This window comes from Caloenas nicobarica, chromosome 32 (assembly GCF_036013445.1).
Source record: "Caloenas nicobarica isolate bCalNic1 chromosome 32, bCalNic1.hap1, whole genome shotgun sequence".
NCBI lineage: Eukaryota > Metazoa > Chordata > Aves > Columbiformes > Columbidae > Caloenas > Caloenas nicobarica.
The window spans coordinates 1084173-1102489 of record NC_088276.1 but is presented as its reverse complement, the minus strand read 5'-3'; the positions used below and the strand labels follow the sequence as shown (position 1 = coordinate 1102489).

Here is an 18317-nt window from a genome sequence, read left to right as displayed (position 1 = left end):
CTGTGTGTGTCTTGGGATAGAAGTGGGGTGCTGAGACCTGAGGAAAGGGTGGGACATGTCATGGTCTGAGGTGGGTCCCTCTGCTCTCAGCAGTGCCCAGTGGCTTTTCAGGGTAACATGGCGGTGTGATCAGCCTCCATCTCAGAAAGGGCAGCTGGAGCAAGACAGAGGGACAGACCAGCTGCCCTCACTCTGCACTGACCCACAGGCATCCTCTGGTCTCGCAGGACTCGCTCTGTTCTCCCTGAGTGTAGCAGAAATGCTGAGGGTTTCTGACACCCAACAACACTCTCCAGGGGAGTTGCAGGAAGCTGCAAAAAAACAAGCTTCTCAAACTGCCTTGTTCCATCCTGGTTCATTATCACTAGGAGAGCAGATGCTGACAGTCCCTTCTGCACCGGGAACGGGTCCATCTGACACAGCTGAACCCCAGGACTGGACCCTGTTCCCCCGTTCCCATGACCCCTGCTGCAGAGCAGGGCTGACTCCTGGGCAGCCAGCGGGCACAGGCCCTGCTCCTCACGGCACCTCCAGTCAGCACCACCCAGGGCTCAGCCACGGACCCGAAGGAAGGTCTGGAAAAGGACAAGGGGTGTGGAGCAGGGGAGGGTGTGTGAGAAATGGCTTGGATTTCGCTCAGAGAAGTCTCCTGTAACTTGTCACTGTCTTTTCTTTTTGAGTCAGTGCCCTATGCCCAGAGGCTGTAGATGTCCAACAGCAGCTCCATCACCCAGTTCCTCCTCCTGGCGTTCACAGACACACGGGAGCTGCAGCTCTTGCACTTCTGGCTCTTCCTGGGCATCTACCTGGCTGCCCTCCTGGGCAACGGCCTCATAATCACCACCATAGCCTGTGACCAGCACCTCCACGCCCCCATGTACTTCTTCCTCCTCAACCTCTCCCTCCTTGACCTGGGGTCCATCTCCATCACTGTCCCCAAATCCATGGCCAACTCTCTGTGGGATACCAGGGTCATTTCCTATGCGGGATGTGCTGCCCAGGTCTTCTTTTTAGCTTTCTTGTTAGGTGCAGAGTATTCTCTTCTCACCATCATGTCCTACGACCGCTACGTTGCCATCTGCAAACCCCTGCACTACGGGACCCTCCTGGGCAGCAGAACTTGTGTCCACATGGCAGCAGCTGCCTGGGCCAGTGGGTTTCTCAGTGCTCTGCTGCTCACGGCCAATACATTTTCACTGCTACTCTGCAAGGGCAATGCCCTGGACCAGTTCTTCTGTGAAATCCCCCAGATCCTCAAGCTCTCCTGCTCACAGTCCTACTTCAGGGAAGCTGGGCTCCTTGTGGTTAGTGCCTGTTTAGGATTTGGGTGTTTTGTGTTCATCGTGGTGTCCTATGTGCAGATCTTCAGGGCCGTGCTGAGGATCCCCTCTGAGCAGGGACGGCACAAAGCCTTTTCCACGTGCCTCCCTCACCTGGCCGTGGTCTCCCTGTTCCTCAGCACTGCCATGTTTGCCTACCTGAAGCCCCCCTCCATCTCCTCTCCTTCCCTGGACCTGGTGGTGTCTGTTCTGTACTCGGTGGTGCCTCCAGCAATGAACCCTCTCATCTACAGCATGAGGAACCAGGAGTTCAAGGATGCCCTGTGGAAACTCGTATCTAAGTGTTTTCCGAAGCAATAAACTGTCCATCTCATTCTACATAGCAGTTTTAATGTAACTACTTAGAGGCCCAGCCTCTCATCTCTGTTTTCTGTTGCTATTGATGTTTTTTTTATTGTGATAACATTGTCATCCCCTTTCTAAATTACTTTCTGCTTTTCTTTTATAACCACTGGCTGTGTAAATGAGGAGCCATGATCTGTGTGTATTTAAACAAAATAAAGGGTCCTGTAGTGACTTGTTTTTCAATATATATTCTTCCTGCAAGGCCTTTTGGAGCTGCAGGGACAGTTCCTGTGTGCATGGGAGAAGGGGAGAAGAGTCCAGCCTGGCAGCACTGCCAGGGAGCACCAGCGCTTGGCCTTCCAGAGCTGTTCTCGTTCCACTCCCACACTCTCCTTCTCATCCCTTGTGTTGGTGCAAGGCCTGAGTGCTCTGGCAGCTTGGTCACCGTCCTGCTGTGTGTCAGTCCTGTGAGTGCAGGCAGGGACAGGCAATGGGCACTGCTGTGACAGAGCTGGCCTCACAACAGCCTTTGCAGAAAGAAAGGTGATCTCCTATGGGCAGGCCCTGGGCACACAGCAGTGTCCTCTCACAGCCAGGCCTCCTGCCAGAGACCTGCAGGACCAGCAGAGCAGGGTCTGGGCTGTGCCCCTGTGCACTGGACACCCCATGGAAGCTGCCCCAGCGCATCGTCATGAACTGGCCCCTCACAACCACCATTTCCAGCACTGGCCTTTCTCCCCATCTCGTAGAGGTTGTTCTTCCCTCCACGGAGGGACACTGAATGAGTAGTTCAGCAGTCCGAGTTTGTATTGTACAGATGAGATGTGAGCATGCACATAATGTACATGAGGTGACATGAACACGAGTGAGCACAAACACCATGAACTATTCCTTCGGGTTCCATGAAGGCCTGTGGCACAAAAAAGGTCTTGAGGTCACTTCATGGTGGGAGGAACACTCCACGGGAAGTCACCTGCATGCAGCACTGGGATGTTCTTCCTTGAATTGAGGTTCCCGTGTCCATTCCTCATGATGTGGGACATCTCAGATGAGTGCAGAGCAGGGTGACACACCACAGGGCTGAGGTGTCTCTCGACCCTTTGGAGTGGCAACAGGAGGTCAGAGAGACACTGTGACTCCTGCCTCTGTGTGTAAAATGGAGAGACTCTGTCTCTGAACATCCCTGGGTGCAGAAGGATTCCATGAAGCCAGCTCAGATGTGAACACCTCACAGAACCCTGACATTTCTGTGTGTGGCTCCAGGAACAAACCCCAGTGGTCCAGTGAGATTCATCTCAGCTGCCTTGGACAGACTCATTGCAAGTGCTCCAGTCTGCTATGTCACCCTTGCCCGTGATTCCATATTGTGCTCTCAAATGTGCCACAGAAACCAGAATGGTTCTGGGGTCCTTAGAAAATGCAGACCTCAAACCCATCTTCAAGAAGAGCACAAACAGGAACTCGGAGAATTGCAAGCCAGCCACCCTATCTCCCTTCCTGGGAAGGGGATGGGACACGTCCTCCTGCAGCCATTTCCAGGAATGCGATGGACAAGGAAAAGATTGCTGAACACAAATGGACAGTGGAAAGAAAGCCATGTTGTGTACAGGGCATTTGCAAGGCCTCAGACATAGTCTCCTTCTGGGCAGAGTGGTGCTGATGGGGCTCAAGAAGTGGATGCTGTTTGGGAAGTCGGCTGAACCATCAAGCCCAAATATCATCAGTGGTACAAAGTCCTCCGTGCAGCCAGTTACCAGTGTCATCTCTCAGTGACCAGCACTCGGGCCAACACTGTTGAACGTCTTTATTCTCCCCTTCTATGATGTAACAGAGTGCGCTTTCAGTGCCTTTGAGGATGATGTAAACTTGGGTGGGTGCCTTGAGCAACCTCCCCTGGTTCACCCTGCCCTGAGCAGGAGAGTGAGACAAGATGAGTGAGACAAGGGCTCTCTTCAAACCTGAGGTATTCTGTGATTTGAAATAATTTTTGACTTGGAGATGTTTCTGGAGAGAGAATAGGTAGAAGAATCATAAAAAAAAAAAAAAGACAGAAGAGGAGATATAGAACGTGTTAACATAAATACAGCAGTTCCAGTGAGGAGTGCTTTTCACTTCACGTTGTTACTAAGAAATATATTTGACAAATTTGAACACGGAGAGGAAGCGAGATGGATGTCTGCAGCCTGCAGGGAAAGAGGGGCAGGTGTAGGACCGTGTAGAACAGCCTGTGATGGAGATGGCAAAGGGCACTGGTGAGGCTGGAAGGGACCAACAGAACCCAGGTCTCTGTCCCCTTGGCCATGGCAGTTGTCTCTGCCACTGAGGCCCAGGAGAAGACATGTTGTCCTCATGGCACTGGGGCCTCGTTGCCTCCTTGCAGCCCCATGGAGAAGGTGGAAGTTGCTGTACCAGTGTTGTCCTTCCCTCGGCCTTGCACACCCACGTCCCACGGTCCCAGGAAGAGCCCTGAGCCGTGTGTGAGGGACAGGATCCTCCTTCCCATTGCCTGGAGGTCATGGCTTCTCCTTTCTGCTTCAGAGAGCAAACCAAGGGGTTTCTGAGCATCAGAGGTGAAGAAAAGACTAAAAGGAGACCTCACGGTGGCTACAGCTTCCTCACAAGGGGAGAAGGAAGGGTAGGTACTGATCTCTTCTCTCTGGTGACCAGTGACAGAACCCGAGGGAACGGCAGGACGATGTGCCAGGGGAGGTTCAGTTGGACATGAGGAAAAGGTTCTTCACCCAGAGGTGCTGGACACTGGAACAGGCTCCCCAGGGAGGTGTCACGGCCCCAACCTGACAGTGTTCAAGAAGAGACTGGACAACGTGGGGTGTCCTGTGCACGGACAGGAGTTGGACTTGATCCTTGTGGGTCCCTTCCAACTCAGGACATTCTATGATTCTGTGGAATACTAGGTCAAAAGTCCATGTTTTCCTTGCATAGATGAGTTCTAAACATACACATCATGTGCATGTCCACTGTGTGCATGTGATGAGATGAACCCAAGGGAGCACAAATGCTATCAGCTATTCCTTAGGGTGCCATAAAGGACAGTGGGACAGAGATGGTGTTCAGGAGTCTCTTCCAACCTGTGTTATTGTAGGATTCCATGAATCTTTTCCTTGGAGAGCTCTTTCACATCAGAATAGACACAGGAAGAGGAAGAAGAAAAGAAAGAGGCAGAAGCAGAGATATAAAATGCCCCCGTGTAAATACAGCAGCTCCTCTGAGGAACGTTTCTCCACTCAGGCCCTTCATAGGAAATCTATTAGATAGATTTGATGAAACCAGCTTAGTTTTACCTGCTCACACACTGGAGCACAAGGAGGGCGATGGCTGGGTACGATGTCATGTGCTCAGCTGTGTCTCAGGAACTCATAGTCCAGTAGGAAGCCAATGGCTGTGGAGGGGACTGTGAGTCACTTGTGCCCCTGCAGGGGATAGGCCAACAGCAGGAACAGGGCTGGGAAAGGGACTGGGAGGTCACACATATGAGACGAGCAATCAGGCCCAATCAGCACGGCTTTATGAAAGGCAGGTCCTGCTTGACCAACCTGATCTCCTTCTATGACAAGGTGACCGGCTTAGCAGATGAGGGAAAGTCTGTCATGGGGGAGTGAATCCACCACACAGGCTGTGGATGCTGTGCACTTAGACTTCAGTAAAGCCTTTGATATCATATCCCACAGCATCTCCTGGAGAAGCTGCAGCTCAAGGCCTGGATGGTATATCTGAGATGGATAAAGAACTGGCTGGAGGGCCGGGCCCAAAGAGTTGTGGTGAATGGAGCCAAATCCAGTTGGTGGCCGGTCACAAGTGGTGTCCCCAGGGCTCAGTATTAGAGCCAGTTCTGTTTAATCTCTTTATCAATGATCTGGATGAGGGGATCGAGTGCACCCTTAGTAAGTTTGCAGACGACACTGAATTGGGTGGGAGTGTTGATCTGCTGGAGAGTAGGAAGGCCATACAGAGGGATCTTGGCTGACTGAGGCCAGTTGTCTGAGGTTCAACAAGGCCAAGTGCTGGGTCAGGTACTTGGGTCACAACAACCCCCAGCAACAACACAGGCTTGGGGAAGAGTGGCTGGAAAGCTGCTTTTTGGAAAAAAGACCTGGGGGTGTTGATCGACAGCAGTTGAACATGAGCCAGCGTGTGCCCAGGTGGCCAAAAAGGCCAATGGCCTCCTGGTGTGCATCAAGAATAGTGCAGTGGGCAGAACCGGGGCAGTGATCATCCCCTTTACTCGGCGCTGGTGAAGCCACAACTTGAATCCTCAGTTCAGTTTTGGGTTCCTCACTGTAAGAAAGACCTTGAGGTGCTGGAGTGAGTGCAGAGGAGGGGACAAGGCTGTTGAGGGTCTGGAGCACAAGTCTTCTGAGGAGCAGCTGAGGGACCTGAGGGTGTTTAGCCTGGAGAAAAGGAGACTGAGGGGAGACCTTTTCACTCTCTACAACTATCTGAAAAGAGGCTGTAGCATGGAGGGTGTTGTTGTTCTCCTGAGTAGCAAGTGATAGGATGAGAGGAAATGGCCTCAGCTTGTGCCAGGGAAGGTTCAGAATTGATATCAGGAGACATTTCTTCATGGAAAAGGTTGTGAAGCAGTGGAACAGGCTGCCGACAGAAGTGGTTGAGTCACCATTCCTTGTTCCTTAGCCGAGCTTCTAGGAGGATCTGTTCCATGATCTTCCCAGGCACAGGTAAGAGGATGACAGGTCAGTAGTTTTCAGGATCCTCCTTTCTCCAGCAGAAACACTGCCACACAGCGCAGCTTGGAATGGACATGAGGAGGAAGAAATGTCACTCAAAGGGTGGTGCTGCGATATGAGAAATCATCCAGAAGGAACATGAGATCAGTCCACCTCCTTGTGTTTCAAGGAACAGAGCACGAGAGTGGAGACACATCAGTCAATGTATGGAAATACCAGGGCGAGAGCAAGGGGAGGAAGCGAGATGGGTGTCTAGAGCCTGCAGGGAAACAGAAGCAGCTGTGGGACAGTGTAGGACAACCTGTGGTGGAGATGGCAAAGGGCACTGGCAAGGCTGGATGTCACCAAGAGAACCCAAGTCTTTGTCCCCTTGGCTATGGCAATCATCTCTGCCACCAAGGCCTATGAGGAGCCATGTTGTCCTCAGGCACTGGGGGCACCTCATGGCCTCCTTGCACACCCCAGTAAGGCTGGGAACTGTCACACCATTGTCCTTCACTCAGCATCACACAGCCCACATTCCCCTGCCCCAGGAAGATCCCTGAGCAATGGGTGAGGGACAGCATCTGCCTTCCCAGGGGCTGGGGGTCAGGCCTTGGCCTCTCTGCTTCGTCCAACAAAACCAGGGTTTTCTCAGCACCTCAGCTGCCTGCACATTACCCTTTGTTTATCTGCCATCATGGCCTCCAATTCTCTGCTCTAACGAGCCCCTGGGGAGGCTTTGCTGGTACTTGCCCTCAGTGGAACTCATTAACACTTCAAGGGACTTAGTACTTTTTTCTTCTGACTTTGACTTCTGGAAAGGTTTGTGGAATCTCCTCTCAGCACCTGAGGTTCAAGGACTCAGCACCAAATGCACCATGGGGCTCATTACACTAAAGAAAGCTCTAAGAAACCATGTCTCTTCTTGTAATTTCCTTCTAGTCTTGTACAGTTAATTAGAGAGGTTTCCTACTATAGTTACGGAGAGTGATTTCAAAAACATTCTAACAAAAATGACGTGTTTTTTTTTTTTGTTAAAGGGTATAGTTTATTGTGTTTCAGTGTGGAGAAGAGGTGATTGCAGCATTATCTGATATTGACCCAGGGTCTCTCCTAAGGAGGTCTGGACTGGCTGGAGAAGCTGTCCGTTGAGCTCTGACACCGTGTGGACAACCTTGCTCCTCACCTTCCCAACCCCATCATTTCTCTCATTGGCCACCTGGAACTTGCATCCCTTTTCCTTACCCCAGACTTCTCCACTGCAGTCTGCAGCTGGATGTTCCAGCTCCTTTGCACCAGCTCCCACCTGCTCTCCTTGGAGACCTGGCTGCACACAGACAAAGAGGGACTTTTCTTTACTTTTGAACAAACAAAATAAAACTGATAAGATTCATGATTAAAAGAAAGCACACTCCTCAACTGTATGCCAAGGACAAACTGCCACCAATGAGGTTCACTGTCTCCAAGGCATGCAAGAAATGATTTAGACAGAAAGGAAATTAGAAAATAAACAAAATAAAAGAGTTGGCTAAAGACAGAATTAGACAGACTACTGAAAGACAAGGAAGCTTTTAACTCCTAGAACCTGGAAGTGGCAACTGGATTGTTGACAAATGTCTGAGTGATCAAAGAGTAAGGGGAAGGGAAATCCAGATAGTAATACAAGTGCTTGTGTGCAGATCAGCTGCTGGAAATGGTACTTCAGATGCACAGCCTAACAGAGAGAGTGCTGAGAAGGCAAATCTTGTGGAAGATCTGACGTTCTCCTCTTGCTCTTAATGCACATCCTGAAAAGTCTCATTTTGATCTCATGGGAAAACACTGATGCTTAAAGTATTCAAAACAAAGAAAGGAGAATTACAACACCAACAACGGTTGATGCTTAAAGTTGCAAGAAGACATTTCCTGGCTCTACATCTTTCACTTGGTTTCTTTTTCCATCCATTTTCAGAAAATGTTCTCTAGATTTCTATCCTACCAAAGCCTACAGCATTAAGAAAGATAATCCTTGTGTCTTGCACAGAGTCAAAGGCACCAAAAAATCCACTGCCCTGGACTGTCAATGCCGCTTTTTACTCTTGGCACAGCGTGAGTCATGCTCGAACCTGTTGGCCACTCTTGCCTGATGGAGGAAAGAAGGATAAAAAGGTTAATTGAACTGTTCTTTTTACACATGGTCATGTTGACAGTGATCTCAACAGATCTGTGTTATCTGTCTTTCTATGTGAGTATAAGGAAAAATAAATATTTATGTAGAGGTAAATGTATAGTAAAATGCATAGGTGCATCCAGTTACTCAGCAAAACACATTTCCTACCAGCACTCTCAAAGGAAGAATCTTTCTTCTGAAAAATTGCTGTTTCGATACTTTCTTTGTCACTCCGTCCCCTGCCCCACTGGCCACTGGGACCAGGGTTCCCTCAGCTGCCTTCCTTGTGCTGACAATATCTTTGGAGAAGCCCTCCTGGGTGCGCTCCCCTTGCATGGCCACTTCAGCCACTGCTCAGCGTTGGCTTTGCTGGCTCCATCCCTGCACCCCCAGGCCAGGTGTCTGTCTGTCTGTCTCCTGGGCAGCCTGTTCCCCTCCAGCCTCCCTGCACGTCCTTCTGCTGTTTGGTCTCCTAAGGCAGGGGGTTGCTGTGCACCCATGCTGACCTCTTGCCAGGCCCTGCTCGACTCCCTGTCCATCAGATTGGCTTCTTCCTGGGCTTTGAGGATGTCATCTCTGAAGATCCAAGAGAGTTTAACAGCCCCTTTGTTCTCCAGGACAGCCCAAGGAGATCCTCAGCTAACTGAAATCAGCTCTCCTGCAGGACTGCACTGTTGTTCTGCAGTTGTCCTGCTTCTCCACCATCTCACAGTCACTGCAGCCATGGCCGCCCTCATCCTTCAGATCCCCAGCCTGATCCACCTTGTCTGTCAGATCCACCAGCCCTAGTCAGCTCGTCCAGTGTTTGTCTCAAAATGCTGTCTTCCACACCCTGCAGGAACCTCCTGGGTTGCTTGTGCCCAGCCCTGCTGCCCTCGCAGCAGACCGAGAGATGGTCCAACTTGCCATGTAATCCAGGACCTGTGACCATGAAGCTTCCTCCAAGGCAAGGGCTGTGCACGCCAGGCTCCCCACTGCACAGAGCTCATCTCCACCTCCTCATCCACCCGCCTGCCTTCCTGAGGAGCCCTGCCCATCCATGGCTGCCCTCCCACCACCGAGCTGTCCCACCAGGGCTCTGCAGTCCCCATGGGGAGCACGTTGCTGCCTGCCCAGCAGAAACGACAGTGCTGGGTAGGAAAGAGGAGAGGCAGGTAAAGGAGCAGTGTCTGGGAGTTTGGCTGTGAGGTGACCCCTGGTGCCAGAAGAGGATGATGCAAGGTGAGGCATCATGGGAGGGAGGTGGATTTTGAAGTCACATCTTTGGAAACATCCCACCTGGGCACGTGGTGAGACAGGCCTAGTCATGTCACCTGGATGCTGGGAAACACCCCCAGCAGTGCTGAAAGCTTGGGAGATGGGAGATGCAGGAGAAGGGGAAGATGACACGGCTGGAGGTGGGTTGTGATGCCACTTCTATTGCAGTTACCTGGGGTAGATGTAGGCAAAGCCAACATGCCTGGATTATTACTTGTGAGGTCACCTCATGACAGCAATGTGATTGGCCAGAGGTAGGCAGGTATCATGAGGTCATCAAGGACACCAGACGGGAAGGCTGCAGAAAGATGAGTGAGCCCCTGGTGAGGCCCTGCCCTGGGCTGAAACCACCTGTACGTGCCATGGGAAACTGTGGCACACGCATGAGAAGCTGAGGGATGTGAGAAGGGACCAGCTGTATGGGCAGCTCCGTGTGTCCCAGCTGGGCCTCACAGGTGGCTGCAGATGTGACCAGGTTGGCTAGACTGCACAGAGGGGAGCACTGGGCACTGTCTGGGCAGTCAAGTCTTGCAAGGCCATCAGTGCCTGGAGGAGCCACCAGTGATGTCACCGAAGTCCCAGAGGACCAAGGCAATGGAATCCAAACTATCAAATTTGAGTGCAAATGGAGAAAACCTGAGCCCATTGGGGAAAAAGTAACTGATGATGGTTATGAATTGTGAGGAGATCGGGGCAGAGAAATTTGGATCATGGAAATAGCCATCTGTGGAAGAGTGGGGAGGAGGGGGGTTCAAGAAACAAGCTGCCCGTGGGGAGGTGGCTGGTCAGTGCTGTTCTGGCCAAATCCCCTGCCTGATCACCGTGATCTCTCCTGCTTATCATACTGGTTTCAGCTGGGATGGAGTTACTTATCTTCATAGCAACTTGTATGAGTTAGTTTTACATCTGTGATGGAAACAGTGTTGGTCCCACCCCAATGTTTCAGTCATTGCTGAGCAGTCCTTGAACAGTATCAAGGATTTTTCTGCTTCTCACACCAACTCCACCAGCATGGGGGCTGGGGGTGCACAAGAAATTGGGAGAGGACATGGCTGGGACAGCTGAACCAAACTGACCAAAGGGGTGTTCCACAACATATAATACCATGGTCAACAATAAAATCTGGGAGAAGAAGGGAGGGGAGGACATTTGGTGTGATGGCGTTTGTCTTCCGAAGTAACAGTTACATGTGATGGAGCCCAGCTTCTCTGAAGATGGCTGAACACCCTCCTGCCGATGATGCAGTGAATGAATTCCTTAGGTTTCTTTGATTACATGCATAGATTTTGCTTTACCTATAAAACTGTCTTAATCTCAACCCACGAGTTTTCTTTTGTGTTTCCGATCCTCCGCCTCATCCTGCTGTGTAGCAGTGAGTGACAGACTATGTGGTGCTGAGCTGTCTTTCAGGGTTAAACCACAAAACTAATTAAACTCTGCTCCTGGCTCTTTGCTGTGTGAGTGGGCTCACTATTGTGTGTGCCTTTGGGTGTGATGGCACGTACACACCTTCTTGGTCAATTCTAAGTGAGGCTAGCAAGGAGGAGGAGGACCCGAGGATCTGGAGAACCCCAGGGTTGGAATGTCCAAGTGGGTAATATCTCTGAGTCTGGGCTGACCCAAACCCCAGGTCCACGCTGGAGGGACCACAGGGGTGTGTGAAACTGCAAGTAAGTTCTACCTGGGATGTACAGACCACTCGTGCAACCTTCACACCAGATCAGCCTGAGAGGGGCAACAGGACAGGGTCAGTTGTGTTGCTCATGGTTGTGTAAGTGCTGCTGTTGGTGTGGTGGCTGTGAGGGTGCTGTTGCCTGTTGGAGTTGGTCTGTGTCAGATTGTCTGTGTCCATCTTTGTTTCCCTGCAGATACCTGCATTTAGTGCTTTCCCTTTGATGACTCCACCTCGGGCCATGTCTCACTCTGCGGGGTCCTGTCACTGCCCACCTCAGGCACACCCGGTCCGTGTGTATCTCCCGGGCTCTCCGGGCAGCTCCTGATTCCTCTCCTGGAGGATTGTCCTCTGCCCCATCATGCACTGGGACAGCCCAGTCTGACTGTATCTCATGACCACTCCCCATCTCCACTGTCAACAGACAGCAAGGGTTGTGTCTTAAATCACAACTCTGTTGTGAATCAGCTTCCAAGGTGACAACAAGCTTTTTCCTCAGGCCCTTTTGAGGGAAATTCCTGGGCCTGTTGAAAACAGCTTTGGAAGAACAACCAAATCTTGAGGAACAGCACTCTCGAGATGTCATTTTGTCACAGAGATGCTATGGGAGACTAAGCTCTGACACAGTGTTAGAAAAACATTCATACAGGTTTCAGGTGTTTTAAAACTATTTATAATGGGTTCATTATTCAGGATAGTGAGCTAAACATGAACAGTTATGTACCAACATAATAACCATAAATAACAATATGGGTAATGCTAACAAAGTAAAAGGGATAAAACAGGGTACAGGCCTGCATTGGGATACAGTTAGACATCATTTCTGGACAGTGATGGAAAGCTGATCACTATTGACAAACGCCCATGAAATCACTTTCCTAATGGACTCCTTGAGCTCCTGGTTCCTCATGCTGTAGATGAGGGGGTTCACTGCTGGAGGCACCACTGAGTACAGAACAGACACCACAAGGTCCAGGGTAGGAGAGGAGATGGAGGGGGGCTTCAGGTAGGCAAACATGGCAGTGCTGACAAACAGGGAGACCACGGCCAGGTGAGGGAGGCACGTGGAAAAGGCTTTGTGCTGTCCCTGCTCAGAGGGGATCCTCAGCACGGCCCTGAAGATCTGCATATAGGACAGCACAATGAGCACAAAACACCCAAATGATAAACAGACACTAACCACAAGGAGCCCAGCTTCCCTAAAGTAGGACTGTGAGCAGGAGAGCTTGAGGATCTGGGGGATTTCACAGAAGAACTGGTCCAGGGCATTGCCCTTGCACAGTGGCAGTGAAAATGTATTGGCCGTGAGCAGCAGAGCATTGAGAAACCCAGTGGCCCAGGCAGCTGCTGCCATGTGGACACAAGCTCTGCTGCCCAGGAGGGTCCCGTAGTGCAGGGGTTTGCAGATGGCAATGTAGCGGTCGTAGGACATGATGGTGAGAAGATAAAATTCTGCTGCAATGAAAAAGACAAACAGAAAGAGCTGGGCAGCACATCCCATATAAGAAATGGCCCTGGTATCCCACAGAGAGTTGGCCATGGATTTGGGCACAGTCATGGAGATGGAGCACAAGTCAAGAAGAGCGAGGTTGAGGAGGAAGAAGTACATGGGGGTGTGGAGGTGCTGGTCACAGGCTATGGTGGTGATGATGAGGCCGTTGCCCAGGAGGGCAGCCAGGTAGATGCCCAGGAAGAGCCAGAAGTGCAAGAGCTGCAGCTCCCGTGTGTCTGAGAATGCCAGGAGGAGGAACTGGCTGATGGAGCTGCTGTTGGACATTTGCTGATGAGCATGGGGCACTGTCACAGCAGCAAAAGACAGTGATAAGTTAGGGGAGACTTCTCTAAGCAAAATCAAAGCCATTTCTCATACACTCTCCCCTGCTCCACACCCCTTGTCCTTTTGCAGACCTTCTTTCGGGTCCGTGGCTGAGCCCTAGGTAGTGCTGGCTGGAGGTGCCGTGAGGAGCAGGGCCTGTGCCCGCTGGCTGCCCAGGAGTCAGCCCTGCTCTGCAGCAGGGGTCATGGGAATGGGGGAACAGGGTCCAGTCCTGGGGTTCAGCTGTGTCAGATGGACCCGTTCCTGGTGCAGAAGGGACTGTCAGCATCTGCTCTCCTAGTGATAATGAACCAGGACAGAACAAGGCAGTTTGAGAGGCTTGTTTTTTTGCAGCTTCCTGCAACTCCACTGGAGAGTGTTGTTGGGTGTCAGAAACCCTCAGCATTTCTGCTGCACTCAGGGAGAACAGAGCGAGTCCTGCGAGACCAGAGGATACCTGTGGGTCAGTGCAGAGTGAGGGCAGCTGGTCTGTCCCTCTGTCTTGCTCCAGCTGCCCTTTCTGAGATGGAGGCTGATCACACTGCCATGTTACCCTGAAAAGCCACTGGGCACTGCTGAGAGCAGAGGGACCCACCTCAGACCATGACATGTCCCACCCTTTCCTCAGGTCTCAGCACCCCACTTCTATCCCAAGACACACGCAGCTCATTTCACAAACCGAACTGCATTTCTTCCATCATAGCATCTCTGCACTTCTCTGTGGGGAATTCAGATAATGCTCATTCCCCTGCCCCACAGACTGCATTGCCCACAGCCCCACAGGTCAGAGCAAAGCTGGGACACGTGTTCCCATGGACACACCTGCAGGAAAGGACCCACAAGATCAGGCTGTGACTCTGCAGCTGAAACTCCCATCCCCAGAGAGCCCGACAGCAAGAACCAGATCACAACAGCAGTGACCCAGAGCAGTGGAGCAAGAAGGAAAATGCAGTGAGGGTGGGTGTGAGAGAGGACAGGGCAGAGGCAGCCGGGCACTCAGACAGCGTCACCCTTCCCCAGCTGTGCAGCCACCTCCCACACACCAGCATTGCCGGGCAGCTGCTCTCAGCCCCTGTGCTCTGCAGAGGGAACTGGAGCTCTGGCTGCACAGGAGCTGCTGCATGCCTTGGAGCCCCCGGCCCTGAGGGCAGAGGCTTTGCTGGGTGGGAGAGGAGGCGAGGGGGCTGCTCACAGGAGTGATCTGCACTGTGGGGGATCAAAGGGAGTTTTCTGTGTTCTACCTCCCATAACAATTCCAGGTTTAGTTACCTCTCATTTCTGATCATTTCCCTGCTTCCTGGAGATTCTCCTCCTGGGAGGTGTTTTCCTGTCCATGTCTTTTCCCTGTCAATGCTCACAGACCCCATCCCACCCTCTGTGCCCTCACACTGGCCCTACAGATCCTGCCTGTTCACAGGGCACTGCCTGGGGGCATCTTCCTGTTTGCAGACTGGGGAAAAGGACAGGTCAGACTAAGACAGACGGGTATAGCCAATGTGATGCTGGTGCTGTGCACAGGCAGAGCAGCAGCTGAAGGGAGGTTATGAGGCTTCTGGCAGATGTACTGATGACTCGGAGTTGCAGTTCAGGAGTCACAGTGACTTGTTTAAGCATGAGAACTCATTTTCATTTTTTCCTTTCCTGCACCCCCCAACCCTTGGGATAGGAAACTGAAAAGACAGGCTCAGGAAAGCCCCCTATATATCTGGTAATCCTTGCACTGATCTTCTCTTTGAGGCATCACCTTGGAAAAATCCTGGGGATGATCTGGAGCTGTGAGGAGCCCTGACCCACACAGCACCCCCTCAACAGCAGAAGCACCTTTCCTGCCCTGATAGGGGTGGCTCCTTCCCCCCACAGCTTCTCCCCACAGCACCATGGGGATCTCCCCAGGCAGTGCTGACCCTGGCAGGCGGCAGAGTCCCTGCCCCAGCACAGCCCTGGGGTGCAGGGACCCTGCTCTGCAGGACAGCCCTGGGCACCCCTGGCTGCTCACTCAGCTTCACAGCTGTTCAACATTGCCTGCCAAGAGCCCCCTCCTCACAGATCCCTCAAGCTGTGCCCGTGCTAACTTTAAGAGATGCCTCCAGGAGCTACAGCTGCATTGCCCTGCACCCAGAGACTTACCATGGCAAGGGTTGCTGAGATTTCTCCTCCAGTGAGCTCTCAGTCATCCTCCCAGTCCTGACCACCTTTAATCTCTCTCTGCCTTGCTCGTCTCCCTGAGATCCCCAGGCAGAGCCCTCAGCCCTGCTGCGCTTTGCAGAGGAGCTGCTCCTGGGCAGAGCTGTCTCTCTGCAGCGCTGCCGCTTGCCATGAGCTCCCTCTGTCCCAGGAGCCCAGCCCAGCTCAGCAGCACAGGAGCAGCCCATGATGTCCCTTCCTCTGTCCCCTCTGGGCTCCCTCCAGTTGTCCCTGGGGCTCCAGGGGCACATCCTTTGAAACAACCTGAAGTAATCAGTGATGTTGATTCTCTCTCTTCAGCAGTGACACTTCTTGCCAACATTGTGTTCTTTGTATTAAAATGTAAATTGGTATGAGAATCACCTTTTCTTGTCCCATCATTAGGCAGGACACAAGGAATGTTACAGCAAAGGATCTAATTTCTGCAAACTGGGGGAGGAATATGTTCACCGGAATGAATTTAGGCATTATATTCTGGGTTTATACTCCTAGATCTAGAGACACATCCAGCAATCTTTGGTCATGTCATGTCTGTGCTCTGAAGCAAAGCCTTTGCACACATGGGCTCTTGGACACTTGGTACCAGGTTTCCACGGGGCGACTCAGAGGTTTCCTGGTGCCACAGCTGGGGTGGTTCAGCCCAGATGTGAGGCAATGTCCTCAGCCAGGGACCTGACTGGGTGAGCTGGAGCTGTCAGTGTTGCAGACAGAGCTGTGACACGGATGGAATAAACTGCCAAGGCAGGGTGGCAGAAGTTAGTTCATCTGGTCTGCAAGGACAGCAGCCTCCAAGCACAGCAACAGGCCAGAGCAAAACTCAGTCTAGACCTGTAAGGCAATTCAAGGGCACCCTAATGAGCTGTTACTACTGCAGGAACAGTTAAAGGAGAAACAAAGACACTGGGTGGCCACTGATGAATTTAATCAGGGGAAGAAGTGATATTCTCTGTGTCTCTGGTCCTCCATCTTCACCAGCAAGGTCTCCCAGGCCTCTGTGACTGAAGGCAGAACAACCAGAAGTGGATGGGGATCAAGTCAGGGGTCACTGGAACTAACACAATCATTTCCAGTCTATGGGACAGCAGGGGCAGCATCCCAGGAGCTGAGACAGCAGGACCATGTCACAGTGAGGCCACTCTCCACCTTCTTGGAAAGCTCATGGAGACTGGGGGGACTCCCTGACCACTGGAAGCTCTCGCACATTGTGTGCACTTTTCAAAATGGCCAATGGGTGAGCAGGAGAACTAAGGGCTGTGCCCCAGAACATGTCCACTGGGACCCCATTTCTGGGTGTCTGGAAGAGAAGGTGATGGGGTTTACCCAGGGCAGGTTGTGCCTGTCCATCCTCTTTGCTTTCTGTGAGGAAAGGACAGGGTTGCTGGATGTGGGAAGAGCAGTGGTGGTCTGTTACCTGGAAGTCAGCAAGGCATTCAGCATCATCCCCTGCAATATTCTTGTGTCCAATGTAGGATATTATGGTTTGTGTCAGTGTGTAAGTAGACGGGTAAAAAATAATCTGGATGGTTGGGCCTGGAAAGCTGCTATAGAAAGGGAGAAACTTTCCAATCCTGAGGACAGTCAAGCCCTGGAAGCTGTTTTCCAAGAGTGCGCATCCACTCTACCCCAGAAAGTGACCAAGATGTTTTTGGATAAAGCCCTGAGTAATCTGGTCTGAACCTGCTTTGAGCGGGACGTTGGTCAAGACACCTCCCAAGGTCCCATCCAGCCTGAATAATGCTGTCCTTTCATCTCCTTCATGTTTTCAATTTAGGGACAGTTCTCTAGTTCTCCCTGGCCACAGGAATAATTCACATGAGGTCCACGGCTGTTTTACAAGTGCCCCCAAACAGCCCTGACCACATCTTGTGCATCCCTTTTCATTTGTCCCCACCCAAGTTCTTCTGTTCTCCTGTTCTCATGCCCAGCTTGTTTATCCTTTCAGAGCAGGTTGCTCAACAGGTGTCAGCATCCATGTACAGAGTCTGCACATCAGCCAGGCAGCAAAGCCATCGTTACAGAAATGGAGACGACGCTCTTGACCAGCTCCTTGCACCCAGGAATCGGCACGACTTGTCTCCTGAGATTCTTGGGAACACCTGAAATTTAAGTGCAGAGCATGTGAGTCCTCGTTGGGTATCCTGGCCTGTCTCCTGACCCATGTGGTGCTTCAGGCTGTGAAGAGAATCAAAACCAACTTTTAGGCTGCAGTAGTTTCATTTTACATGTGTTACAATGGGCAGATGAAGGGAGCTCAGAACTCCAGTCTCTGCTGCACTGTTGGAATTTCAGAGACTGGAAATGCAGGTGACGGTGTGTGTCAGTGCACACCACATAAACATTCTGGCTTCCTTTCTGCCTTTGCACTGACCTGAGATCTGTTCCTTGGCCTTCTTTGCCTAAAAAGGAAGTAATTGCCCTATGTCACCTCCCCTCACACCAGAAAAAAAGGGGGAAAAGTATGAAAGAGCGCTGATTTCAGGGCAATCCTGTCCTAGGAAGTACTTTTTAAATGATGAAACTAGTAGAAGTGAGAGAAAAAGATCTTAAAAAGAACTTCATGCAAGAGGTTAGCTACCGAGATGTAGCACCTGTTTTGAGAAGCAAGAACGACTGTTGGGAATGAAATTAAAAAACTTTTGTTCATCATCATCATCAACAAGAATAAGGAACTCCCTGTTATTCTTATTAGTGATTGTACCACTTTTCAAAAACATCCTTGAGATTGTCTCTATTTTTCAAAGGCTCCAAAACTGAGCCTGCTCAGATTTTGAAAGGACTGCTTGAAATCTCTGCAACTCAGATCTCTACAACTGTCTCTCATCGAAGATCTTTTACCCCAGAAAGGGGAAAACTCCCAATGCGGGCACCAAACCAGTGCCCAACCTGCCTGGAGAGCCAGGACAGGTGTGCCACACAACAGCCGACC

General features: G+C 51.4%; 2 protein-coding genes across 2 annotated transcripts; one reads left to right on the top strand and one right to left on the bottom strand.

Moving 5' to 3' along the window:
* Positions 1–707: 707 nt before the first annotated feature.
* LOC136000288 (olfactory receptor 14J1-like) lies at positions 708–1640 on the top strand. Its single transcript, XM_065654065.1, has one exon. The coding sequence runs from the start codon at positions 708–710 to the stop codon at positions 1638–1640; it is 933 nt and encodes a 310-aa protein (XP_065510137.1).
* A 10568-nt stretch (positions 1641–12208) lies between these two features.
* LOC136000359 (olfactory receptor 14A16-like) lies at positions 12209–13168 on the bottom strand. Its single transcript, XM_065654133.1, has one exon. It carries the CDS (start codon positions 13166–13168, stop codon positions 12209–12211), a length of 960 nt encoding a protein of 319 aa, XP_065510205.1.
* Positions 13169–18317: the final 5149 nt, after the last annotated feature.

Coding starts and splice junctions, on each gene's coding strand:
- LOC136000359 (XM_065654133.1), bottom strand. CDS start 13,168: ATGTCCAACAGCAGCTCCATCAGCCAGTTCCTCCTCCTGGCATTCTCA.
- LOC136000288 (XM_065654065.1), top strand. CDS start 708: ATGTCCAACAGCAGCTCCATCACCCAGTTCCTCCTCCTGGCGTTCACA.